This window comes from Dromiciops gliroides, chromosome 1 (genome assembly GCF_019393635.1).
Source record: "Dromiciops gliroides isolate mDroGli1 chromosome 1, mDroGli1.pri, whole genome shotgun sequence".
Classification (NCBI taxonomy): Eukaryota; Metazoa; Chordata; class Mammalia; order Microbiotheria; family Microbiotheriidae; genus Dromiciops; species Dromiciops gliroides.
Window position 1 is genome coordinate 80,322,267 of NC_057861.1, and position 27,154 is coordinate 80,349,420.

General features: G+C 39.0%; 1 protein-coding gene and 1 pseudogene across 5 annotated transcripts; one reads left to right on the top strand and one right to left on the bottom strand.

Annotated features, from left to right (window-relative positions):
* LOC122741212 (zinc finger protein 345-like) lies at positions 1-25,423 on the top strand. Of its 5 annotated transcripts, none has more exons than XM_043984456.1 (6): positions 407-1,115; positions 2,670-2,833; positions 4,820-5,034; positions 9,649-9,775; positions 13,259-13,372; positions 22,282-25,423. In XM_043984456.1, the coding sequence occupies exons 4-6, from the start codon at positions 9,742-9,744 to the stop codon at positions 24,645-24,647; spliced, it is 2,514 nt and encodes an 837-aa protein (XP_043840391.1). In that variant the 5' UTR covers positions 407-1,115; positions 2,670-2,833; positions 4,820-5,034; positions 9,649-9,741; the 3' UTR covers positions 24,648-25,423. The 5 variants fall into 5 exon arrangements, with proteins under 5 accessions (XP_043840385.1, XP_043840391.1, XP_043840399.1 ...); XM_043984464.1 differs by having other exon boundaries at positions 2,670-2,802; XM_043984450.1 differs by lacking the exons at positions 407-1,115; positions 4,820-5,034 and adding an exon at positions 1-305.
* LOC122741283 lies at positions 16,524-16,880 on the bottom strand (annotated as a pseudogene).
* Positions 25,424-27,154: the final 1,731 nt, after the last annotated feature.

Genomic DNA, 27,154 nt, shown 5'->3' on the forward strand with positions numbered 1-27,154 from the left:
TATTAGAATTTCAATGGATGGGTGGGAAGAACACTGGATTACAAGGACGGAGAACAAGCGGAATGAACCCTCCAGCTCTCTGTAGCCCCCTTCCTTGACTTTCACCTCCGGGAGTTTGGGGAGGGGGCCTGGGACGGTAGCTGTGGCAGAAGCAGTTCTGCAGGCTCAGCCCTACAGACCGACCACAGAGACGCTGAGTCCTCCAGACTTCTTAGAGCGTCCCAGAAGTGGGAAGGTGAAGGCCGACCGCAGGGTCCCAGGGGGCGAGAAGGCTTCCGGTCCCTTGTCAACCCCAGCCGGGTCAGGTGAGCTAGTACAAACTGAGGAGGCGGGGTCGGGGTTTGCAGCACGCCGGGTTCTCCTGCTTATTGGGGCGGGGGAGGGGGGGTTGCAATGGAGGGGAGGAGAAGGGAAGGGGGCAGCCATCCTTCGCGCACCCCGAGCCGTGGGCAGCCCAGGGTCTGAGCCCTCTCCTGCTTGGCTGTCACTACCCCCGGGCACCCTGGGCCTCAGTTTTCCCGTCTGGGCCGTGAGGGAGGCGGCGGGGGTGGGCTCCGGATTCCCGTCAGAGACCCCAAGCGGGGCTGCGGGGGGGGGGGGGCGGGGTGAGGGTACGTGTAGACTGGGGCGATGAGGAGGCCGGGGAGGCTTCCCGGAGGAGGTGGCGGCATCCCAGGTGGGAGCTGAAAGGGCGGGGCCCCCGGACGTTGTGCCAGGAGCCCCGGGACTGGATCGGGCATCCGTCAGAGGTGGGGTCGGGGGCTTTGCCTGAGGCGGGGGACATGGTGACGTGCTCCTATACTAGGGAAGCCTCTGCGGGGTTCGAGCAGCCGGCGATCTGGCGAAGGTTTCACCCCGACCCAGCCTGCGGAGCCCCAGGTTCCTGGGTGTCTGAACGTTGTGCAGGCTCAGGGTCAGGGAAACTGGAACAGGGAAAGCGATCCTGCTGATTTCTCTAAGATCTAACGCAGCCTTCTAGAGGCTGTGTCCAGCCACGGAACACACTATTACTCATTGTCTTAACCAGCTGGTCCCTAATGCCCTCAGGCATCGGACAAATATGCTTCAGCCCATTTCTCAGCAAACAACTGTTAAATGCCTGTTTGCGGCTCCAGGTACTGGGAATATACTAAGATATAAAAAAGAAGGCTACTCTCAAGGGGCTTTCACTCTTTCTAGAAGTTGGGGGTGGAGGTGGGGAATGCACCTAGGTAACACGATAAGTAAATACAAGATAATTCCTTGTAGTGTAGTAGATGCTACTACTACACCACCAGCTAACATTTATGTAGCGCTTATCCACGTGTCGGGCACTACAGTTATTATTTCTTTTCTTTCTTTCTTTTTTTTTTTTTTTGTGGGGCAATGAGAGTTAAGTGACTTGCCCAGGGTCACACAACCAGTAAGTGTCAAGTGTCTGAGGTCACGTTTGAACTCGGGTCCTCCTGAATCCAGGGCTGGGGCTTTATCCACTGCCCCTACAGTTATTGTTTTACTTGATACCACAACCTTGGGAGGTAGGTGCTATTATGACCCCCATTTTACAGATGAGGAAACTGAGGCAGACAGGTGAAGTGACTTGACCAGGGTCACACAGCGAGTAATTGTTTGTGCCTGGGTCTGAACTCAAGTCTTCCTGGCCACAGACCCAGATCTCTCTCTCTCTCTCTTTTTTTTTTTTTTAAAGTGAGGCAATTGGGGTTAAGTGACTTGCCCAGGGTCACACAGCTAGTAAGTGTTAAGTGTCTGAGGTCGGATTTGAACTCAGGTACTCCTGACTCCAGGGCTGGTGCTCTATCCACTAAACCACCTAGCTGCCCCTACCCCCCAGATCTCTATCTACTGTACCACCTACCTGCCCCAACTAACTGCTGTAGGGATTAGGAAAGGAGGCTTCAAGGAGGAAGTAGTTTCAGAACTCAGACTAGGGAGTCTGAGAGATGGAGGAGAGGGGAAAATACATTCTAAGGATGGGAGACAGCCAGCCTAGGCAAAGCAGTACTACTGGAGGAGTAGGGCAGTTTAGTTGAAACCATGGTATGTGAAGATTTGAATATAAAAAAAAAATCTGCAAAAGTAGTTCCCAGATTGTGGAGTGCCTGACTGGAGTTTGTTTTGTTCTAAAGCAATAGATTTTGAAGATTTTGGATGAAGATTATGATATTTTTATGCCTGTGTCTTTGTTTCTTTTTTTTTTTTTTTGGTGAGACAATTGGGGTTAAGTGACTTGCCCAGGGTCACACAGCTAGTGTGTCAATGTTCTGAAGCCGGATTTGAACTCAGGTACTCCTGACTCCAGGGCCGGTGCTCTATCCACTGTGCCACCTAGCTGCCCCGTCTTTGTTTCTTAAGAGCTATGTGAAGGATGAATTGGATAAGGGAAGCCTGGAAGCAGGGAAACTAATATGGAGACTATTGTCATAGTGCAGGTGAAATGTTATGAGGGCCTGAACCAGGGTAGTCACTATGTGAGATGAGACCACAAGGTGGTAACTTTAGATCTGACAGAGACTTTTGAAATCATTGAGATCATCCTCATTTTGTAGATGAGGGAACTGAAGCCCAGAGAGTTTTTATTCCTGGGGGATACATCTTTGCTGCGAGGTTTGGTTGAATATAGGTTTTTTTTCTACCCTATTCTCAACTTCTGTACCTTTAATCATCTCTAGGATGCATCTATGTCCAGAGACAAGAAGCCTCAGGGTGACAGAGGCCTAGGAGGTAGCTCAGGAGTCAACACCTGTTTCATCAGCCATCAGCTTCTCTTCACCTGGAACACTCCTTGGACTTCTTCATCAGAAGGTTCTACTCCACTTCCACAATCTTCAACATGGTACTCATTCCCTGTAGCTGAGCTCATTTCATTGCCAAATTCTTTAGCTGTTTTATTACCCTATTGCCAGAAACCCACCATAACCCTATACCCTCATCATTATAGCTTATATTTGTATAGTGATTTACAAAACACTTTCCCCCCCACAATAGCCCAAATGCAATGATATTGCCAATATCATTATCCCCATTTTGCTGATGGGGAAACTGAGGGTTACAGAGGTTAGGTGATTTGCCCATGATAACATTGCTTTTAAGCAACAGCCATCTATCAATACTTGAGCCCTGGTCTTCTGTCTTTCAGTGTTGAAGGCCTTCACCTCTGGCCATCTTTCCTAAATGACTGTACTCTATCCAGTTATAAAACCAAAATTAAATTTAGTAGGTACATTCATAAGGTGATATGGTTAGGTACCTAGGGCAAAATGGGACTATTGGACAAAGGATAGCAGAGAAAAGCCAGGAGTCAGAGCTGATCATATTCTGAGTATGATTTAGCTTTGTAGTTCCATTCTAGGGGTTGTTTTTGTTTTAAATAGCCTAATAAATAAAAAGATAGGTAGGTAGGTAGATAGATAGGCAGAGAGAAAGAGAGAGAGAGATGCTTATATATCTATATCTATATATCTATACCTGTCTTTATACCTATACCTATTACTATACCTATACCTGTCCATATTGTCGCGGAAAAAATTTTAAGTCCGATGGAAGAATGAAAATAACAAAGTTTCCAGGCTGAAGCAAATAGGTTTATTGAGGGAGGGCCAGTCCCTCAACAAAACCGGTCATCCAGGCTTTGGGCCTGAAAGACCCAGAAGTACAAACTACATAGGTTTATATACCCCGGGGGGGGGCATTATCTAAAATTAGGACATAGTCTTGAGTAATAACAAGGGATCAGCACTATGATATCAATAGGGTGGATCATTGTTAGGCCAGTGTAAAGCAGCATGAACAGTAGGCCAGTGTAAAGCGGCGTGAACAGTATTACTGACCACCTACAGACCCTGTGACATTTCCTAGGGCGGATATCACAAGATCTACTACACTATGTCATAGGAAAATTGAGAAACATGGAAAGAGGACTTGACCTACTAACCTTATGCAATCTATATGAATCACAATTATTTTTTGTTAATATATTGAATATTATTTTAATTAAATCACTTAAAACTATAGTAAATCTCTTATAACTAAGGGACGGGGAAAATCTCACTCACAATATACCTATATCTATACCTATACTCATACCCATACCTATACCTATACCTATTCCTATACTTATCTATATACCTATTCTTATACCTATACCTATATCTTTATCTATAACTATTACTGTATCTATACCTATCTATATACCTATACCTATACCTATCTATATACCTATACCCATACCCCTACCCATACCTATACCTATCCATATCTATATCTATATCGGTTTCTATATCTACATATCTCTATACATGTATGTGCACACACAGGTACACACATGTATGTGCATACAGGCACACCCTCATATATGTGTGTGTACATGTATGACATGTAAAAGCCAAAAAAGTAGTAATCCTTTTACTCACCTTTGTTAATAAGCTCCTCATTAGATTAATGGATCCCTTTTTTCTTCATTTAACATTAAGGTTAAAAATATAAGGTTGAAAAATATAGTGTTCAGAAATCATACTTTTTTGGTTTATGAACCAGAAACCCATTTATGTATGTTCTTCAGACCACATTGATATGTCTTTTCCCAAGAAGATCATGGGAGAATTTGTTAGCCATCGTGTTGAAACTAAGATAGTCTTCCTGCTTTGCCAGCCATATGAATATCAAAATTGAAATGGTTTTAGGATGTGTGGCAAGACTAGCTCTTAGCATCAGTAGTCAGCATGGGTTCCCTGTGTTCACAAACTATCTCTTTATTGATAAGTCAAAGTTATTTTCTTGTTTCCAATGTCCTGACACAATTCCCATTTACCATATTTTTCAGATTACTGAAAATGCTTCTACTGTGATAATTCAATGTTCCTTAAGTCCTCTTAAACAAAAACCTGGATGAAAGGAGTTACATCAAACCCCGAGTAATTAGAAAGGAATAGAAGCAATAGTCTCTCATTTTGTGAGAGAATAGAAGTCTGACAACTGCACCTGATCTTTTTTTCCCCCTGGCATGCATTTTATGGAATCTGAAAGTTGTATCTAATTGTAAGTACTATTTCTTAAAGAGGCCATGTAGAGGAGTAAGAGAAATGCTGAACCTAAGAGTCAGGAGATTGAATTCAAGTCCCGGCTTTGCTTCTTACTAACTGGGTTTCCTTGGAGTAATCACTTCCCCTTTCTGAGCCTCAGTTTCCTCATCTGTAGAATGGAGATAATACTTTTATTTCCTACTTTACAGGGTTGTGAGGAAATTACCTTGCAAATATGAGCTACTATTTTTAGTTCTTGATCTTATAGTATATAAGAAGGTGAATAATTTTTCTGGACTTATATCTTATTCCTTGATGAATTCATTTTCATAACTTTTTTTAGTCCCTTGCATTTTTCAGAAATACAATCATGCCCTATGCAAATAGGGATGTTTTAAATTCTTGGCCAGTGTTTACCCCTTTGCTTTTATTTTGACTCATTGCCATTCATTGCAGGCAGTCAGGCTAGCATTCTTCTCTCCTTCCTTCCAGAATGTTGACTTTAATCAATATAAATTCAGCTATTCAATCTTGTTGTCAATACAGGTTTACCCACAAATACATCCTTTATTGGTACTTGTTTGGTGCATTCCTTCCAAGTATTCCAAGAATGCTAAAACTGGGTAGGATTTTTGTCCTACCCAGTATTTTTCCAAACTGGAAAGTAGTTAATACCAATAAAGTGATGTGAGAGACTTTTCTGTGTAGTACAGATAGGTGGGCAGCTAGGTAGAGCAGTGGGTAGAGTGGCACAGTGGATAAATCACCGGCCCTGGAGTCAGGAGGACCTGAGTTCAAATCTGGCCTCAGACACTTAACACTTACTGGCTGTGTGACCCTGGGCAAGTCACTTAACCCCAATTGCCTGACCAAAAAAAAAAAAAAGAGTGTACAAGGATTTGTGTTCAGCCTTGAGGATAGAAAGATGATAAAAGATCATAAGCATATTCCTGTGCTTGTCTCTTTCCTATCTTCCTTTATAGGTGAGGTTCCTTGTTAATTGGATAGAATATACAGAGACAGCAAAGAGGAGGCAACATTTTTTGAGATTGGTTTGAATCTGGCTCTGCCGCTTTCTGGAGCAAGTCACTAGTTTATATTTATAGAAGATGCAACACTTTATGGAATACTTTCCTCACCAAAACACGCTGAGGTCAAGTTAGGGCCAATATTATTATTACCATTTTACAGATGAAACTGGGGCTCAGAGAAGTCAGATGGGACACTGGAAAAGTGTGACAGCCACATCTTGGAAGTGGTAGAATGAGGCTGGAACTTGACTTCAAGTTCTATTACTCTTTTTACTGTAATGTTGCTTGTCAGGATTGTTGTGAGGCTCAGATAAAATAGTATATAAATTATCATGTATAAGTGTAACTTCTCTTATTCTTAAGCAGGACATTCAGTTTCCCCCATTCTTTCAGTAAACCCTAGAAGTATCATTTAATTTTCTTTTGTAAATATTAGCCCTTTTCAAATATCTAATTTTAAAACCAATTCATTATTTTGGTAATTCCTACCCTTTGCCCCATATGTTCTTAAGTTTATAATCTAGATGGGGAACTAAAGGAACACAGTTGAGAAAGATGCATATAAATTAGGGCAAGTTAACACAGAGTGATACCTGCATGATATTCACATTTAATGTATAAAGTGATCATATTTGTGTCAGCCCTCACCTGTGGTACATATCAGAGCCCATCCGCATTGTACCATTCCATGCGTTTATGCCCTGCCTCTTATACATCCATCATAGAAAATCCACCCAGTACACTTGAAGCCTTTCTCTGGACCTTGGAACATTTTTTGGATACCAGCTTATCCCCTAGACTGTCCTGCTTTCACAACATAAGCAGCCACTTCATCTAGTGATCAAACTTATACCACATTTTTTCACACTGATCAGGACCCTATAATACCATTTGTGATTCAGTTCACTTTAGTCATTATTGATAATTCAATGCAGTTAGCTTATATCTAGCATCCATCTCTTCCCTTTGGGTCACTTGTACTTTTGATTGTTAAAATCCATGATATGCAGTCATGTCATGTCTCCTCAAGAATGTTGGTGTTAAAAAAGACTGGAACAACTACTTTTTATTGAGACAATGGCATAGTGTCTGAAATGCAGTCTAGCCAGCTCTTTCTCCTGTTTGATTGTGAATATTCTGTTTTTTAAGGAGAATATCAATGGTGTGTATAACTGGGAAAAGAAGTCATGTAGCAAAAGCAAGGAACAGCAAGTGGAGAATCTTAGCCCTGCACTGTTTTTTGTTTTTTTTTAAATAGTAAAAAAAAGGGAAGGCCTCTGGCATACTGAATTAGATTTCCCAGTGAAGGACTCATGCTGGCATAGACAAGAATCCCACAGCATGAGAATGAAGGGATGAGCTGCAGTCTGCTTAGATGAAAGAATATCCATGTTAACTAAACCAGGTACCCATCAAAATATTGAAATAGCTACCGTGTCCAAACACAACTAAATTTCTTAAGTATTTCTGCCACCCACGCTTGGACCCACAGTGATCTGAATGATGAAAATCATGTGTGGGTGTTTAATTACTGGATATTTTAAAGAATTTATTTGATTTTTAAAAACTAATCAAAGTATAGTAGAATCTACACGAGTCCTCCTGCCCACCCCAAACCCTTTTAGCATTCAACTTTAGCGAAACTTTTTTTAAAAAAAGTATTGATACCTCAGGTTTTTTGGAGAGTATGGTGGCTGCACCAGAATAGTTTTTTGTCCATGTGCAGCCTGCTCTTTCTGGAAAGATCCCACTCATTCTGCCATTTATCCTGCTGTCTTTGTTCCTGGTCACCAGGTTGGCAAGTGTGACTGAGCCATTAGGGAGCCTGAGGCCAAAGGGCATATTAGAGCAGGGACTGGCCTGGGGTTAGGATGTTTGAATTTGACTCCTATGAATCCACTTCTTAATAGCTCTATGACTTTGAGTAAGTAATTTAACCTTTCTAGGCTTTAGTTTCCTTGCCTATAAAGTGATAGGTTTGGCTTAATGATCTTTAGAGTCCTCCTACCTCTAATGGTTTGAGTTAATAAGGGAATATATACTTATTAAATGCCTATGACATACCAGGCATTGTACTATCATTATCCCCATTGTACAGAGAAGGAAACTGAGGTGGACTAAAGTTAATTGATTTGTCCAGGGTCACACAACTGGGCTGGATTTGGACTGGGGTCTGACTCTAGGTACTGTCACTCTCTCCACTGCCTCCTTGCGGATCTCTACTTGCAATGAGTTGGGTGAATATAAAAAAAATTTCTCATTCAGTTTGATAACTATAAATATGTATTAAATATCTGTTCAATGGAAGGAAGATGTTATTTTAGGTATGTGGGGTACAAAGATGAGAGTCAGCATAGAATTTACTTTATAATAAAGGAAATAAGACACATACAAGTAAGTCTGACATAAAGTAAAAGAGGGGTGTGGGTAAAGGAGAAATGCATAGAAAGAATGGGAGAACCTTGCATGGCCTGGAATGCACAGGTGCGCCTTTCCTCCCCCACCTTTCCCTCTGCCCTCTCTTTCCCTCCCCACTTCCTCACCTCTCAGCTCCACTCCCCTTTCCCCTTTGAATCCCGGGCTTCCTTCAAGGCTCAGGTGCCAGCATCCATAGATTTTCCTGATAGTATTTCCTGATATCCCAATTTGTTGGCACTCTTTCCCTTCTCAAATGTTGCCTTGGATTTACTTACCTTTGCACATGTTGTTGTAAGCTCCATGAGGCAATAGCATATTTACAAGATTCCTGAACCTTGAATTAGAAGACTGTAGCCCATATCTCTTTTGACACTTAAAATGTGACAACAAGTCACTTTACATTTCTAGATCATATAGTTTCCCTTTCAAAGTGAGGTGTTTGGACTCAAGAATGTTTAAGATCTTTTCTCACTATACATTTGGTGAGTACAGGGTGGGATTGGGGAAGAGCTAATATTCCAGTTGATCGGAACATAGAGTACATGGAGGAGAATTTTGTGAAGAGTAGAGAGGTAGAGGGGAGCAGCTAGGTGGCACAGTGGATAAAGCACTGGCCCTGGATTCAGGAGTACCTGAGTTCAAATCTGGCCTCAGACACTTGACACTTACTAGCTGTGTGACCCTGGGCAAGTCACTTAACCCTCATTGCCCCGCCAAAAAAAGAGTAGAGAGGTAGTTAGGAGCCAGAGTATAGAGGGTCAGTAAGTATTTTGCTAACTGGTTGGCATTTTATTCCATAGGCAATAAGGAACTGCTAAATGTTTTTGAACAGAGGAGTGACATAGACCATAGTATTGGAAAGATAATTATGGCAACTGGGGGAAGGATGTATTGGAGGTGGAAACACAGGAGGCCAGTTAGCAGGCTATGACAGTAGTCAAGGTGAATGGTAATAAGGGTCTGAAGTATGGTGGTGGCTATTTGGTATCATAAGTGGTGAAAACTTGAACTTCAGTTTCTTTTCCAGTCACTGAATATATTTTATATCTCCACTTGTGTTCGGGGACCAATTAGTGTCCCTATTCCTTTGGATACCAGCCATATCTAAAAATTCCTTTATCTCGCAAAATTACATATTAAGGTGGTCCCATAGGTAGCAGATTTGCATTGTATTGTTTCAGGAATTGGTGTCCTTTGAGGATGTGGCTGTGTATCTCACACAGGACGAGTGGGGACTTCTGGACCCTGCACAGAAGCAACTCTACAAGGATGTGATGCTGGACAATTATTGGATTCTTGTCTCCCTGGGTAAGAAATAATTTCTCTTGCAACCCTTCATAAGCTGTAGTACATACATATTTTTCATTGTTGTGTAGTCCCATTTTCATTTTTTATAATTGTTTTCTTTTCTTTCATTTTTATTGTTTGCTAATGGTTTAGCAATTTTATTGATCTTTTAAAAAGGTTCTTTGTTTTATTTGCTAAGTTATTTCTCTCTTGTTATTTTCTCCTTTAATTCTTAGGATTTTTTGTTTGTTGTTTGCTTAGAGTATATTGATTTATCTAATTTTTAAAACTTCAAACTTAACTCTTTCATCTTTTCTTTTTTCCTTTTGTAGGGGGCTAAAATTCTAGCTAGTCTGTCTAAAATATCTAATGAGTGGTTGCCAATAAATTATAAGTTTTAGCAAGAGTTAGACTTTTAAGCATTTATTAAGGAGAATAAGAATTTGGTGAAGAGAGAGAAAAGGGCCTAGATTCATCTATCTATCAAAGGGAGAGTGCATTTAGCTCCACTCTCCACAAGAGTCCTCACCAAAGAGCACGAGACACACCTTTCTCAATCCCACAAGCCTCCTGTGAAAACTCTAAATGTCCTGTCCCCACACACACAGCTCCGAACTAATTGGCTGATAGCTTTGATCGACAATACCCATGAGCAAGCGTCACTTCCTGATGCCAAGGACCTGACTGCATGGCTTGCCCTCAGACGCCTTCTCCTCATAGTGGAGCTTTCCCTACAGTAGCTTTCCAGCAGGTGGCATCATTCCAATGGTTACACTTTGTTCAGGTATCTAAATTTGCTTCTGAGAATTATGTTAGCTTCAGCCCTTAGATGATAAATTTATTCTAGATGATAAAATTATATTTTCATTATTTTAAATTTTGACTACCTCTGTAATTTACTCTTTGATTCAAGCTTTATTCAACAATTCCCTCTAGTACCCATTTAACAATCCATATTTTGATAACATTTTTCTTGTTTATTATTTGTTCTGCAGCCTGTTAATTTAGTGTTTATATTTTCTCCCTTTCAGAATTTATTTGTATTAGAATATGCTTGATTTTTATAAATGTTTCATATGTATATTTTCTCCATTCACATTTAGATTTTTTAAGACTACACAAGTCTATGACATTTCTTGTTTATCTCTTTATTGACTTTATTATATTCCACTAGTGGGATGTTGAAATTTCCACTATTTTATTTTTCTAATTCTTTTTGCAGTTAATTTTTTCTTTAAATATTTAATTGCTATGATGGCATATTTTTAATATTGATGTTTTTCATTGTCACTGGTACCTTTCCACGTTGTATATTTCTCTGAATGCTTTCTGATTTGAGGTACAGAGGTTAAGTGATTTGACCACAGTCAGACAACTACGAAGTGTCAAAGACAGGGTTTGACCTGAAATCCTTCTGACCCTAAGTCTATCCCTGTGCCTATAATGCCATACTTCCTTTTATTGTTACTGTTATTTGGAACAATATAAGATGTTTCTCAAAGTATGCTGTAAAGTTTTTTTTCTTTTTAAAAACTTGAGTTTATTCTTTGTTGTTTTCCCAAAGACTTCTTGTTTATTCCTCTTATTTCTCCACTGCTACTCCAAAAGTTGTTCCAAAGCTGGACTTCTCCTCAAGTAACTGTTCAGAGTCATCTTATTTTTAAATGACCACTTTTTATTTTCAAAAAGAATTTTTAACTTTGCTAGGAAACTGATTCTTGGATTGAGGCCCTTATTTTTAAACTCAGTATATGTTATAGACAATTCCAAAGACTCATGATGGAAAATTCTATCCACATCCAGAAAAAGAACTATGGAGTCTGAATGCTGATTGAGGTGTACTATTTTCACTTTTATGGTGGTTGTTTTTTTTCTTTCTTTTGGTTTTTCCCTTTTGTTCTGCTTCTTCTTTCACCATATGACTAATGTAGAAATATGTTTAACTTGATGGTACATGTATAACTTATATTGGATTGCTTGCTGTCTTGGGGAGGGGGAGGGAAGGGGAAGGAAGAAAAATTTGGAACTCAAAAATCTTACAAAAATGAATGTTGGGGCAGCTAGGTGGCACAGTGGATAGAGTACTGGCCCTGGAGGACCTGAGATCAAAGCCAGCCTCAGACACTTAACACTTACTAGCCGTGTGACCTTGGGCAAGTCACTTCACCCCAATTGCCTCATCAAAAAAAAAAAAAGAATGTTGAAAACTATATATATAATTGGGAAAAATACTATTAAGAGAAAAAATAGTATATGTTATATTCTAACTGCTTCTGTTATTTCTCATTCTTTTATAATAATCTGAGTTTCAAATGGGTGCTTTTTGATAAGTAATGTCTTTCTTCCCTGCAGCTTTAAGGGTTTATTCTTAGTTATAATTTAAAAATTTAATAATTATGTGACTGGGTAGTTGACTTTTCAAGTACCTCTTTGGATGAGATTCTGCAAATTCTGTCTTTAGTACAACATTTATTTTAAAATATTCCTAGAAAATTTTAATTGTTCAGTTTTCTGACACATACTGATCACATTCTTTTCTTTAATATTTTTTGCAATGTTAATAATTTTGAGGTTCACTTATCTTTCTTATGAATCTTTCACTTTGATCTATATTGCTTTTCAATCTTATTTCCACTTGAAATATTTTCTGAGCTTATTTGTTTGTTTCTCTTGCACCTCACCCAAAGGGCAGTGGAAAAAGCTTACTGTGGATTTGAATAGGCAATAACATAAGAAACAAGAGATTACAAAGGAAAAGAAATATAAAGAAAGTCTGAATTAATCAACAAGCATTTATTGAACACTTACCAAGTGCCACACACTTTACTCAGTGTACAGGATACAAAGACAAAAGTGAAACAATCCCTGCCCCTCAAAAACTTACATACTAACAAGGAAAACAACATATTTAGTACATATGGTATAAACATAGAGACATATGTGAATGACTGGAAAAAAGATGAACCGATCCTGTCCTGAAAGTGACAGATAATTGATGGACAGCCTTTATACTTTGTCAATATCAAGCAATGTCAAAAAAATGCAAGAAAGGCTCCTCTTGCCTCCACAGTCACCCTATGACTAATTTGTGGGAGGACAAATTGGAAACCCATCAAGAATGGGCAGGAATGGAGGGGTTGTAGACTGTGTTGTTGGAGGGAATAGCCACATTAATTAGGTCACTGATGTGTGGATTATTGTGCTTTTTGACCTCTGACTGATTCTATTAATGTTTTATATTTTCTCTGCTTATTTCCAAACAGCTTAGTTTCATCTTATCTTGGCCTATAATTCCTTAAGTGGACCTATTTTCTTAATTCTCATGGTTTTTTTCCATTTAATTCCTTAAATGTGTTTTTTCCCATTTCCTTTGGGCCTTCCTATCCTATTATCTATTCCTTTTTTGATCTGTCTTTTCATAAAAACTAAGCCATGACACAGTGCTAAGGAAGTTCCGATTTTCTAATTCAAATAACCACATTTCATTTTCTTCCCCACAATCAGGATTTCCTTTCTCCAAACCAGAGGTCATCTGCCAACTGGAGCAAGGGAAAGAAGCATGGGTCTTGGATATACAGGTGTCTAAGGAAAGGGTGCTCCCTAGAAATACCTACAAAGGTGAGTCTGTGAGAAACACTTTCATTGAGGTTAAAAGGTAATATTACTTAGTACATAAGTGATACTTTACTATATAAAGGATATGATTTTATAGCACTTTAAAAGTTACAAAGCTCTTTTGCTACAACACTATGAGATGAAGGTAGTAAAAGTACTATTATCCCCATTTTACAGTTGAGGAAACTGAGGCTCAGAGAAGTGATTGATCCTAGGTCATGTAGTTAATAAGTGAAAGTGCTGGAACGCTAATGCAGATTCTCTTATGCCAAACCCATTGCTGCTTCTATGACACCCCACACTGCCCCTGTTTTCTGGGCTGCTTCAGTACATCCTTGGATCTGTGATTTTATCCATGTAGGTATTCCCTCCACAGTTGTAAATCATAACCATCCAACTCCCTGTGGGTCTGTGTAGTTCTAGTTCATGTTCTCCCTAGTCGTCCACTCCATAGAGATCTCAATGTGCCTAGAGAGGCCATCCTCTAGGTCTTCTTACATTTCATGGATACTAGTGCATTACTCATACTGTCCCTGTTTGCTCCCCAGCTCTCAACACAGGAACAACAACCTGTATCTTTTTCTAATTATTCCTTTCTATATTTTACCTTTTATACTACTTCTGTACATAGCTTGTCACTGGAAATAGGTTGTAGCCTGCTTCCAACTCACTGTGCTTCTTTCCATGACCCTTTGTCTCACCTACCACTGTGATTCTTTGGAGGACAAAGAGTTTTAAGATTGATAACCATGTAACATTGCCAGTAGAACATTTGAGTTTTCATATATAGTGCACCAGGACAATGTTTAGCATTATTAAAAGTACTTTGGAGTTTCCTAAATGCCATCTAGCCCACTCTCTTTGCTCTGTTCAATTTTTTTTTTTGTGAGGCAATTGGGGTTAAGTGACTTGCCCAGGGTCACACAGCTAGTAGGTGTCAAGTGTCTGAGGCCGGATTTGAACTCAGGTATTCCTGACTCCGGGGCTGATGCTCTATCCACTGTGCCACTTAGCTGCCCTGCTCTGTTCGATTTTAGGCTTATTTCAATGTCTGTCTCAAGTCCCTAATATATGTACTAATGTACTAACTCAGTTAATTGGCCAACTTTGTGTCATGAACAATAGGAATTTTTCATCCATTAAGGTTTTGCTGTGTGGATCTACCTCTCCTACCTCTCTCAGCTTAGAACCTTGTCATATGTCTTACTGAAAAAATTAAGGGCATTCAACGAGAACTCCCTCTTCTTCTCATTTCACATCAACCAGATACCTCTTCTTTCATCCCTGTCTCATATAATGAAGTAGTCCTTCTCTGTGCCAAGGCAGACCCCTCATCATACACAAGTAATCCCATTCCATCCCATCTTCTTCAGCAAATTGTCCTGTCATCCCCACTTTCACTTATTTTCTTTCTTCTTTTTTTTTTTTAGTGAGGCAATTGGGGTTAAGTGACTTGCCCAGGGTCACACAGCTAGTAAGTGTTAAGTGTCTGAGGCTGGATTTGAACTCAGGTACTCCTGACTCCAGGGCCGGTGCTCTATCTACTGCGCCACCTAGCTGCCCCACTTTCACTTATTTTCAATCTCTTCCTGTCTACTGGCTGTTTTCCTGCTGTCTATAAACATGCCCATGACTCCCCAAATCTTCAAAAACTTTTACTTGATCTCTCTGTTCCTGCTAGTTATCATCATCTATCTCTCCCTCCTTTTATGACTAAATTTCTTGGGAAGGCCATATACAACATGTTCCTCCACTTCTTTTCCTGTCACTCTCTTCTTAATTATCTGTAGTCTGGCTTCTGTCCTCATCACTCAACTAAAACAGCTCTCTCCAAAAGTACCGATGATCTCTTATTTGCTAAATCTAATGACCTTTTTCCAGTCTTCATCCTTCTTGACCTCTCTAGCATTTGACACTGTTGATTCACCTCTTCTCTTTAATTGTCTTTTCTCTCTAGTTTTGGGTGGCACTACTCTTCTCCTGTTTCTTCTTCTGCCTAGATAACCATTCCTTATTTTCCTTTGCTGGATCTTCATCCAGGTCGCCCACTACTGTGACTATCCCTTTATATTATTTCTCTCAGTGAATTCATCAGCTCCCGTGGATACAGTTATCACCTTTATGCTGATGATTCTCAAATCTATTTATATTCCTGCTCTATCCTTTATGCTGTCCTACTGTCTCACATTCCAGTTGCCTATTGGACACCTTGAACTATAAACATCTTGCCATAAACATCTTAAACTCAACATTTCCAAAACTTAACTCATTGTGTTTCCTTCCAAACTCTCCCTTCTTCCTAATTCTTTATTACTGTTGAAGGTACCATCATCTTCCCAGTCCTCTAGCCTTGCAACCTTGATGTCATCCTTGGTTTCTCACTTCCAGACTCTCCATAACCAAACTATTGCCAAGGACTGTTGTTTTTACCTTTATAATATCACTTACATGTGCCCCCTTCTCTTCTCTCATACTGCCATCACCCTGGTGGCCATTCTTTTGTGCCTGGAATATTGTAATAGCCCAATGGTGAGTTTGCCTGCCTCAAGTCTCTTACCTCTCCAGTTCATTCTCTATTCAGTTGTCAAAGTGATCTTCCTAAAATACAAGGCCTACCATGTCACCTCCCTGCTCAATAAATTCCAGTGGCTCCCTATTACCTCCAGAATCAAATATAAAATCCTCTGGCCTTCAAAACCCTTTGTAAACTAGCTTTCCCTCAGCTTTTCAGTCTTCTTACACCTTACACTCCTCCCTTTTCCTCTCCTCCCTCCCCCACTCTCCCATACTTTGTGAATCTGTGATGCTGGCCTCTTTACTCCACCTCCCAAATCAGATCATTCTCTGTCCCCAATACCTGGAATGTTCTCCCTCCTCATCTTTGTCTTCTGGTTGTTTTTTTTTAAGTCCCAGCTAAAATCCCACCTCTACAGAAAGTCTTCCCAATCCCTCTTAATTCTAGTGGCTTCTTTCTGTTGGTTATTTTTAATTTGTCCTGGATGTAGCTTGTTTGTACATAGCTGTTTTACATGTTGTCTCCCTTATTTATTGTGAGCTCTTTGAGGGAATGGACTATCTTTTGCCTCTTTTTTTTTGAGGCAACAGCCCTGACACCAAAATTTGTTATTGTATTAGGGGGTAGGGCCTTGGGCCCTTACTGCACAGCTTTCTCATTGGTGCCACTTTCAGAGTCTTGAGGCTTCATGACATCTGGCAGTTCTGGGGGGCTGGAGAAAGACTCAATGCGCAATGTCTCAAATACATCATCAGCTTGAAAGGCCAGCCCCACAGTGGCTGGTGCTTGAGGTCTGGCTGTCTGACTTGTGAAGTCACATTCGCCCAGGGTCTTACTGTCATCCAGCAGCTAGTTGTCCTTATAGAGCCACTGCTCATCCGGGGGTCTCTTGAGGATGCCTTCCACAAGGTGCTTCAGCTCAAATACTGTGCTCAACTCCTTCGCATCTGTGAAGATCATTTTCTTGTGGCGCTGGATCATTAGGAACACATCCATCTCGGCATCTAGCTTCCCCCCAATCAACTGCCCACGCAGTCTCCTGTCTTTTGCCTCTTTTCGTATGCCTAGGACTTAGCATAGTGCCTGACACATGGTAGGTACTTAATAAATGTTTATTGACTGACTAACTGAAGACTGTGTTGCTTCCAATATGGATTTGGTCAGATCCAGAAGTTCTTCTGAACCTTGTCTTAAGTGCCATCTCACCTTTTTTGTGTAGCATATTGGGAACTGAAGTATTTGGGTCTAAGTATGATGATGTTTTTTGTCACCTCTTTGTGTGAATGTACTTTGGGGCTCTGTCGTAGGCCTTCTCTGCATTGTTTCTTAGTGATTTCATCAGCTCCCATGGGTTAGGGTACCATCTCTATGCAGATGATTCCCCAATCTACCTATTAATTGAGAAGCATTTATTAAAGATCTGCTCCGTCCCAGGCACTGGGAATACAGAGACAAAGTGAAACAGCCCTTTATCCTCTATTGGGTGAAACATATCTATACAAAATAGATAACTAGCCAATTTGGACAGTAGGGTGGGGAATGCACTAGAAGCTAGAGGGATCAGGGAATATAGTACTTAAGCTAAATCTTAAGGGCACCCAGCAATTCTAAGAGGCAGAAATGAGGAGAATTTGTATCACACTTGGGAAGCGGTCAGTGCAAAGTCATGGAAGACAGGAAATGGAATGTTTTATATAGGGAGCAGTCACAAAAACAGTTTGGGTTGACCATAAGAGTAGCACAAATGGGGAATCATGTATAATAAAGCTGGAAAGGGGTTTTGTGACAGTCTTCTGGTCTAAGGGAATCCTTCTTGGGAGCATGTAGGGTTCCCCTACTGACCTCTTGCTTTCTATGACTGGTCTCACCGTGCTATACTCCCCCAGTTTAAGTAACAAAAAGTAATTGGGGTCTCACTGTTTGGAGCTTTGACTTATCTATCCCTCATCTCTCTCCTGACCTTTTGTCTCACATTTCTGGCTACCTGCTAAACATGTCCACCCAAATGTTCTGAGGGCACTTCAAACTCATCATGCTCAAACAGAACTCATTATCTTTCACCCCACATTCACCCATCCTAATAATCTCTCTGTTTCTATTGAAGGTGCCACTATTCATATCAGATAGGTTTGCAGCCCTGGAATAATAATTACCTTGATTTTTTATTCTCACTCACTTCCTATATACAGTCTGTTGCCAACTCATGCTTATTATACCTCTACAACATCTATTAAATCATTTCCTTTCTTTCTGTTTACCACAATCACCTTAGTTAAGGCCCTCACCTCATTACCTCTTATACAGATGAAATATTTCAATAGACTTCTCTTATAGGTCTCTCTGAATCTAATCTCTCCTCTCTGTAATTTGTCTTCCACATAGCTGTCATATTGATGCTCCTAAAGCACAGTCTGACAGTGTCACTTCCTTGGTCAAGAAGTTTCAGTGGCTTCAAATTTTGGTTAAAATATAATCTCTATTTGGCATTTAAAGCCCTTCACAATATAGCTTTAGCCTATTCTTTTCAGGCACATTATACTGCTATTTTCACTCAAAAACGCTACACTCCATCCAGCCTGTTTTAGTTACTGATATATCTGCCCAACAGCACATCTCCTACCTTCATTCCCTTGCATTTTCCCCCATACCTGCAATACTCTCTCTTATGATCATCTCTTGAATTTCCTGGCTCCATTCATGTTTCATCTCAAATACTACCTATTTCACAGGCCTTTCCTGTTTCCCCCAGTTGTTAGTGCCACCACTCCACCTAGTTACTGTATTTACCCTGTGTTTACTTGTTTGTGAACATGCTGTATACCCCTAGTAGAATATAAGCTATTTGAGGGTAGGAACTGTGTCATTTTTCTTAATAAAAATGCTTGTTGATATATTGATAATGAAACTAATTGACAGATTTTCCCATTTTTCTGTCGTCCTGTCAGTTTTATCTGTGAATTGCTCTAGAATGATGGTTCAGTTTAATCTTGCATAATTCTTTGCGTAGATTTGTTTTAGTTTTTGTTGTTTTTCCTTGTTACATAAGGCAGAATTGCTTTTAATCCTTGCAATCTTCCATTAGTATCCTCTGTAGTGTTTTTTTGTTTGTTTGTTTTTTGGTGGGGCAGTAAGGGTTAAGTGACTTGCCCAGGGTCACACAGCTAGTAAATGTCAAGTGTCTAAGGCCGGATTTGAACTGAAGTCCTCCTGAATCCAGGGCCGGTGCTTTATCCACTGTGCCACCTAGCTGCCCTCTCCATAGTGTTTTACAAATGAATTTGTATCCTAACCTTTTGCTGTCTTTGTCTTATCTTTTCACTTGGAAAAGATATCAAGTGTTTGCTGTCTAAGGCTGATTGTTCTCTGTTGTACGCTTCATGGCAATTCTTTTACATTGATTTAGCTTTTGCACGGACTGCTAGGTGGTAACCAGTGTCAATTTCTTTGCCTTTTTTTCCTTTTCTCATTTTTCAGCATTGATGGCTCGTTGAATAGGTTAAGTTGGAGTTGTGGCAATTGTTGACAGTAACTTCTTATCTGCATTTAATTAATTCTATGTTGATATTTATATTTACCATTTATTTAATAGTATGTGTACAGACAGACATCTGAGTCTAATATAACTTTCACATTAGTACCCAGTTATCTCTTGTCTGTTTAAAATATGATCAGTTGCATTTTTTGTGACGTTGTTTGGTGCTGGCTGCTTCCTATACTTCTGACTGTCTTCTTCTTCTTTTTTTTTTTAGTGAGGCAATTGGGGTTAAGTGACTTGCCCAGGGTCACACAGCTAGTAAGTGTTAAGTGTCTGAGGCCGGATTTGAACTCAGATACTCCTGACTCCAGGGCTGGTGCTCTATCCACTGCGCCACCTAGCCGCCCCTGACTGTCTTCTAGAACAAGGCATTCATGATAAAGAAATGTGAGGTTTCTTAGGCTTCAAGCCTTTTGTAGTTTTTTATTTCTCAAAACAGAGCCATATTTGATAGCATACTTTTTCATCATCCTTCAGTACTGAAGTCACCAAATATCAAAGTGTTTGTTGATTTGGTTTAGAGGATCTTGTCAAGTTCTTATTAGAATTTCACTGCCTCTTCATTCTCTTTAACATATGTTGGCACATGAGCTGCAATTATTTTCATTGTGTTTTTGCTTCTTTTCATCATGATCCCTATGTGATGAGATGACCAGCTGTCCCAAGAAATGATTTCCCTTTTTGCCTTTGGTTATATAGTGAAATCAACTCTACCAATTTTTTTTACCTCTCCAAAATTCTCTGAACCATACATCTATTTAACTGCAACTTCCTCTTTAGGTTTCATTTATCACAAGAACATCAATACTGATGTGTCTCATTTTCTTTAATTTTTTTTCCAGTGTACAAAAATCTACTTTCTTTCATGTCTTCCCATTTCCCTCATTGAAAAAGAAAAAGTAAAACAAAACCCTTGGGATAAGTAGGCATAGTCAAGCAGAACAATTTCTCTATCAGCCATGTCTAAAGAATATTTGTCTCAATTTGTACTCTAAGTCCATCATCTCTTCTTTATCAGGACATGGGTGGCATTTTTCATCATGAGATCTCTGGAATAGTAGTTGGTTATTGTAGCTGAATTTTTTCCAATTTATTGGTCGTTGGAATAAGAACTCACATTTAGAGTACCTATACTTATTTGTAGATAATTTTAAGGGACAGCTTAGCCTAAGTAACTCTATATTGAAGTCTTATCACTTATAATTACATTTTTTTTTTGGTGAGGCAATTGGGGTTAAGTGACTTGCCCAGGGTCACACAGCTAGTAAGTGTTAAGTGTCTGAGGCTGGATTTGAACTCAGGTATTCCTGACTCCAGGGCTGGTGCTCTGTCCACTGTGCCACCTAGCTGCCCCTATAATTACATTTTTAAAGAAATCACAATTTATACTTTCCTTTTGGTCTTCCTTTAGAATGAATACTGTTTTCCCAGCAGCAATCAGTCCTTGCTTCATATGAGAAATGATTTATTTGGACCCCCTACTCTATCCAATCAATATTAATCAGTTCGATATTTTACATAAATAATATAGGGATAATTAGATAAGATACATTCTTTTTTTTTTTTTTTTTTAGTGAGGCAATTGGGGTTAAGTGACTTGCCCAGGGTCACACAGCTAGTGTGTGTTAAGTGTCTGAGGCCGGATTTGAACTCAGTTACTCCTGACTCCAGGGCCGGTGCTCTATCCACTGCGCCACCTAGCTGCCCCAAGATACATTCTTATAGTAGGCCTTTATAGTGGGCCTCAAACTTTAGTGTAATGTTCACTCTTTGTTTACCAGTTATGAAGCTCACTTGCACTACCACAAAAATGCTGACAAAGATATCTCCATCTTCTTTTACTCATATTCCATGTCCAAACCCAGCATGGTGGGATCCTTGATTCTTTAGAAAGTTTCCCAGCTTATTTTTGTACCTCCAGACAACTTTCTCTTGTCCAGCATGAACAGGATATCTGGTCACCAGAGATTACTCTTGCCTTGTCCATCTTAATTTTTGGCTCTCAAAGAGCAAGGTCCATCAGCCAATGAAATTCTGTATTAACATGCCTCTTTTGCATATTTGGATATCAAACCCTATAAAAGTAAGGTCCTGGAGACCAGGGGCATCTCAGATCATGAGGAAGAATCTGAGGTCCATTTCTTTAGAGAGGACCATGGACTTTTTAATAAAGTTCCATTGGCTCAGAGCTCTGCCTCAGTTTCTTTTATTGTAGGTTTGATAATTTAAACTCCACATTCCTATCTCTCCTAGGTTTGGCACTTCTGGTATGTTGTAAGTCCCTCCCTTACAGTGAACTTACTTTCCTAAATTACCTTAAATCTAATTTATTTTTCACCTCATCTTAATTTTTGAATTATATTCGATCCGTATTTGCTAAGGACTTTCATTCTCTCTTTTTTCCTTCCCAAAACTACCTTGTATTCATTTTGTATATATTCTGTATGTTTTTATATGTATACATGTTGTCTTCTCCATTAGAACATAAGCTTCTTGAGGGCAGAGACCATCTCACTTTTGTCTTTCTGTTTCTAGTGCTTAGCACAGAACCAGGAATATATTAGGTACTTAATAAATATTTGTTAATTTCTTCTCTGTTTTACTTGTTCTGCTTAGTCTAAGAATTTTTTTTGAGGCCTTCTCTGCTTGACTTTTCTGAAACCTTGTCTCTTTCTCACTTACCCTCCAGAATTCTTTTCATCTACTCTAATCCCCTCATCTTTTTTTTTAACTACACAATTTCTAGGCCTTTTGAATTTTTATGTTTTTGTTTTGCATTAATTTAAATTTAGTATTTGTTCTCTGATTTACTTTCCTAATGTAGAGAAATGGATATATTGTTGTATTGTTTTGTATTTTCAGGTTGTAAGTTCAGATCTGAGAACAAGAATTTGACACTAGGGGCAGAAATCCTGGAGAGTGTTAAATTATGCGAAAACACACCAGAAAGATTTCAAAGAGTTGTATTCCAAGTACCAGAGTTTGGTGCAATCTTTGAACAGAAAAGCAATTTAGCTAGACACATAAGACACTCCAGAAGGGAGAGTCAGCTTGAATACTTTTTACAGCAGAGAGGTTCTGAGCCAATGGAAATTTTCCATAAGAAAACAGCCAAAGAAGAGAGAAGCCAAGAATATAATGGATTTGGTAAGACTTTTGATTGGAACTCAAATTTTATTACATATCAAAAAGTTTCCACAAAAGAAAGAAGATATGAATGCATTGTATGTGGCCCCAAATTTCCCCAGATTTTAGCTCTTACCAAGCATCAGCAAAACCATTGTGAAGAGAACTGTTATGAATGTCAAGATTGTGGAAATATTTTCAATGAAAAATCAGAATTCATAAGACATCAAAGAATTCCTACATCAGAGAAACCTTTTGAATGTAATGACTCTGGAAAACTTTTTGGTCGTAGTTCACATCTTATTGAGCTTCAGAGCATTCATATAGAGGAAAAACCTTATAAATGTAATAAGTCTGGAAAAGCCTTTGGTCTGAACTCAAAACTTATTCTAGATGGAGAACAACCTTTCTATGAGTGTAATGACTGTGGGAAAACTTTCACACAATTGTCAGGTTTTATTAAACATCAGAAAATTCATACAGGAGATGGCACCTATAGGTGCAATGAATGTGGAAGAGAATTAAGCAGTAAACTATGTCTTATTGAGCATAACAGAGTTCATACTGGTGAGAAACCTTTTCAATGTAATGTATGTGGAAAAGGCCTAAGGAGCAGGTTAAGCCTTATTCAGCATCTCAGAATTCATTCTGGTGAGAAACCTTTTCAATGCCATGAATGTGGGAGAACCTTGAATAGTAGGCTAAGCCTTATTCAACACTGCAGAATTCATACTGGTGAAAAACCTTTTAAATGTGATGAATGTGGGAAAGCCTTCACTCAATTAATAGGTTTTATTAACCATCAAAGAAATCATACTGGTGAGAAATCTTATGAATGTAAGGAATGTAAAAAAGCCTTCACTCGACATTCAGTCCTTATTCGACATCAGAGAGCCCATACTGGAGAGAAGCCATTTAAATGTAATGAGTGTGGAAAGGCTTTCAATAGACATTCAGTCCTTAATGTACATAAGAGAGTCCATACTGGAGAAAAGCCATTTGAATGTAATGTATGTGGAAAAACCTTCTGTCGAAGCTCCACACTTAGCCAACACCAGAGAATTCACACTGGAGAGAAACCATTTAAATGTAATGAATGTGGAAAACGCTTTGGTCGTAGCTCTCATCTTACTGAACATCAGAGAATTCATACAGGGGAGAAACCCTATAAATGTAACAAGTGTGGGAAAGCTTTTGGTCTGAACTCAAAGCTTATTCGACATGAGAGGGTTCATACTGGAGAGAAACCTTATGAATGTAATGACTGTGGGAGAACTTTCACACAGTTGTCAGGTTTTATTAAGCATCAGAAAATTCATACAGGAGATGGCACCTATAGGTGCAATGAATGTGGAAGAGAATTAAGCAGTAAGCTACGTCTTATTGAGCATAACAGAATTCATACTGGTGAGAAACCTTTTCAATGTAATGTATGTGGAAAAGGCCTAAGGAGCAGGTTAAGCCTTATTCAGCATCTCAGAATTCATTCTGGTGAGAAACCTTTTCAGTGTCATGAATGTGGGAGAACCTTAAGCAGTAGACTAAGTCTTATTCAACACTGCAGAATTCATACTGGTGAAAAACCTTTTAAATGTGATGAATGTGGGAAAGCCTTCACTCAATTAATAGGTTTTATTAACCATCAGAGAAATCATACTGGTGAAAAACCTTATGAATGTAAGGAATGTAAAAAAGCCTTCACTCGACATTCAGTCCTTATTCGACATCAGAAAGCTCATACTGGAGAGAAGCCATTTAAATGTAATGAGTGTGGAAAGGCTTTCAATAGACGTTCAGTCCTTAATGTGCATAAGAGAGTCCATACTGGAGAAAAGCCATTTGAATGTAATGAATGTGGAAAAACCTTCTGTCGAAGCTCCACACTTAGCCAACACCAGAGAATTCACACTGGAGAGAAGCCTTATCAATGTAATATATGTGGAAAAACCTTCAGGTGCAGCCCATATCTTACTGTACATCAGAGAGTTCATACTGAAGAGAAACCATATGAATGTAATGAATGTGGGAAAGCCTTCAGTTTGAGCTCTAGGCTCCTCCGACACCAGAAAATTCATACTTCGGAGAAGCTTACTGCAGTATAAATTCCATGATGTCAGGGACTTTATATCTCTCAGTTATGATAGGTACAGAATATAATAATATCCTGCACAGAGTAGTGGCTCAATTAATTTTTAACTGTTTTAAATGTGGAAAATTCTTCAACCAGCTCCAACCTCATTAGTGAGAGAATTAATGATCATGAACTTTGAGGGCAGATAAAACATTTTATTGATATAGTTTGTTTTTATATTACATATATTTATAAAATATGTCCACTTTGTGAGAAGTTTCTTGTAACAAAGTTAAGTAAAATTAATGATAGTGACTTCAATTGAAAATTCATGTAACATTTCACATCTGCAACATTCTTCCATCTCTTTATTTAAAAAACAATAGCAACAAAAATCTGTTTTCACTCCCTCCTACCCCTAACCCCACTGAAAAAATTTAAAAAGGAAAACAAATTAAATTTCTTGTAACAAATATGCATAGTTCAATAAAACAAATTCCTTCAGTGGCTATACCCCAAAATATGCGTCATTTTCTACCCTAAATTCACTACCCCTCTAATGGCTAGAATGGCTTAACAGTGTTCCTCTGGAATTATGAATAGTCAGTGTATTGATTATAATCTTAGAGTTTGTTTTACAGTGTTGTTATAATGTAAATTGTTCTCCTGGTTCTTTTCATTTCATTCTTTATTAGTTTATAAAAGGCATCAAAGTTCTTCATTTTTATAATGTTGATGTTATCAATTGTTGCTCTGTTCTCACTTCATAATGCATTAATTCATAAAGTCTGTGTCTTTTAAAAATCATCTGTTTCCTCATTTCTTATAGTACAATAAATAGCACTTTATTACATTCATAAACCAAAACAGTCAGCCATTCCTCAATTCTCTTAGTTTCCAATTTTTTTCTACTAAAAAAATTACCCATTAGATCTATGGATAGGAGAAAAGTTCATGACCAAATAAGAAATAGAGAGGATCATAGAAGATAAAATAGATAATTTTGATTACATAAAATTAAAAAGTTTTTGCACAAATGTAACAAAGCTAAGATGAAAAGGGAAACAATGGGGGGAAAATATTTGCAGCAAATTTCTGATAAAATTCCCAAAGGAGTTTTACTCTTATTCAGAATCAGAGAATTCATCCTGGAGAAAAACCTTTTGAATGTAATGAATGTGGGGAAGCTTTCTGATCCACTGATATCATGCCATAATCAGACAATTCATACTGGGGAGAAACCATATGAATATAAGAAGTGAGAAATCTTTCGGTATGAGCTCCTTGCTCAATAGACAGGAGAGAAGCCATATAATGCAACAACTGTGGGAAAACTTTCCATCTGTGCTCCAGGCTTTATCAACTTCAGGGAATTCATATTGGGAATAAGCCTACCAGGTTCTTTTTTTTTTTTTAATAAAAAAGATTAAGCCTACTAGATTCTAAGGAAACCTTTCTTAATTTTTTTCTTTCTCGGTCTTCCACAGTCCTGGACATACTGCTTTGTACCTGGCATGGTCTTAGTTAATATTTGTTCAACTGAATGTGGGTGGGGGCAGCTAAGTGGCCCAGTGGATAAAGCACTGGCCCTGAATTCAGGAGGACCTGAGTTCAAATCCAGCCTCAGACACTTGACACTTACTAGCTGTGACCCTGGGCAAGTCACTTAACTCTCATTGCCCTGCAAAACCAAAAAACCCCCAAAAGCCCTAAAAACAATCAATTGAATGTGGGTATGTAAAAGTCTTCACTGATTTTCAGCCTTATTCAGAATAAGACAATTCCTACTGAGTAAAAGCCATGTGAACATAAGACAATAAGCAGATCCTTTGCCCATCATTCTTCACCCAACACTGGAGAAGTAAACGCCTGAGTCGATTGTGTGTACAGTGTTTAATAGGACAAGAAAATTTTGATGGACTAGAGTCAAAATCCCAAAATTGGTTAGTAGTTCTTTGTGTGTAGTGATTTTTCTAATTCATTATTCTATCCAATTCTGTGCCATCAGCAAACAGGTAATAGGTGTTTGTTAGTTGAGTGATTAAAAACTGTTGGTTGTAAATCCTTAAATTAGAGGTCTTGTTTTAATTATAACACTTGCGAATCTCAGAGGACTAAGACTACATTAATTTTAGGTTTAAAATTTTTTTTACTTTACTTTTAATTGCTGTTGATGTGAATTAGCTCCTTAAATAAATGAGTACCTAGAGAGAGGAGCAGAGGGACCAAAGCTGATATTTAAGGGATGCCAACAACTGAGAAGATGGACAGAAAAGGAGCAAGAGCTTTGATAAGCAAAGTCATAATACCATAGAATGGTGAAATTGGAAAAGGCCCTTGTGATCACCCCAACTTACAAGATAAAGAAACTGAGGCCCAGAGAAGGGAAGTAATATCAAAGAGCCTGTAGCTGGTAAGCTGCTAAGAAAGGAATGGAATCTAGCTACTCTAGCTCTCAAGGTAGTGCTCTATCATCTCCCATTTGCTGCTTCTGGCAAGGTAGCTGCATAAAGTGATCAGCAAGGGGCAGCTCGGTGG

Coding starts and splice junctions, on each gene's coding strand:
- LOC122741212 (XM_043984450.1), top strand. Junction 9,776..13,258: donor TTGGATTCTTGTCTCCCTGG/GTAAGAAATAAT, acceptor CCCCACAATCAG/GATTTCCTTTCTCCAAACCA. Junction 13,373..22,281: donor CCCTAGAAATACCTACAAAG/GTGAGTCTGTGA, acceptor TTGTATTTTCAG/GTTGTAAGTTCAGATCTGAG.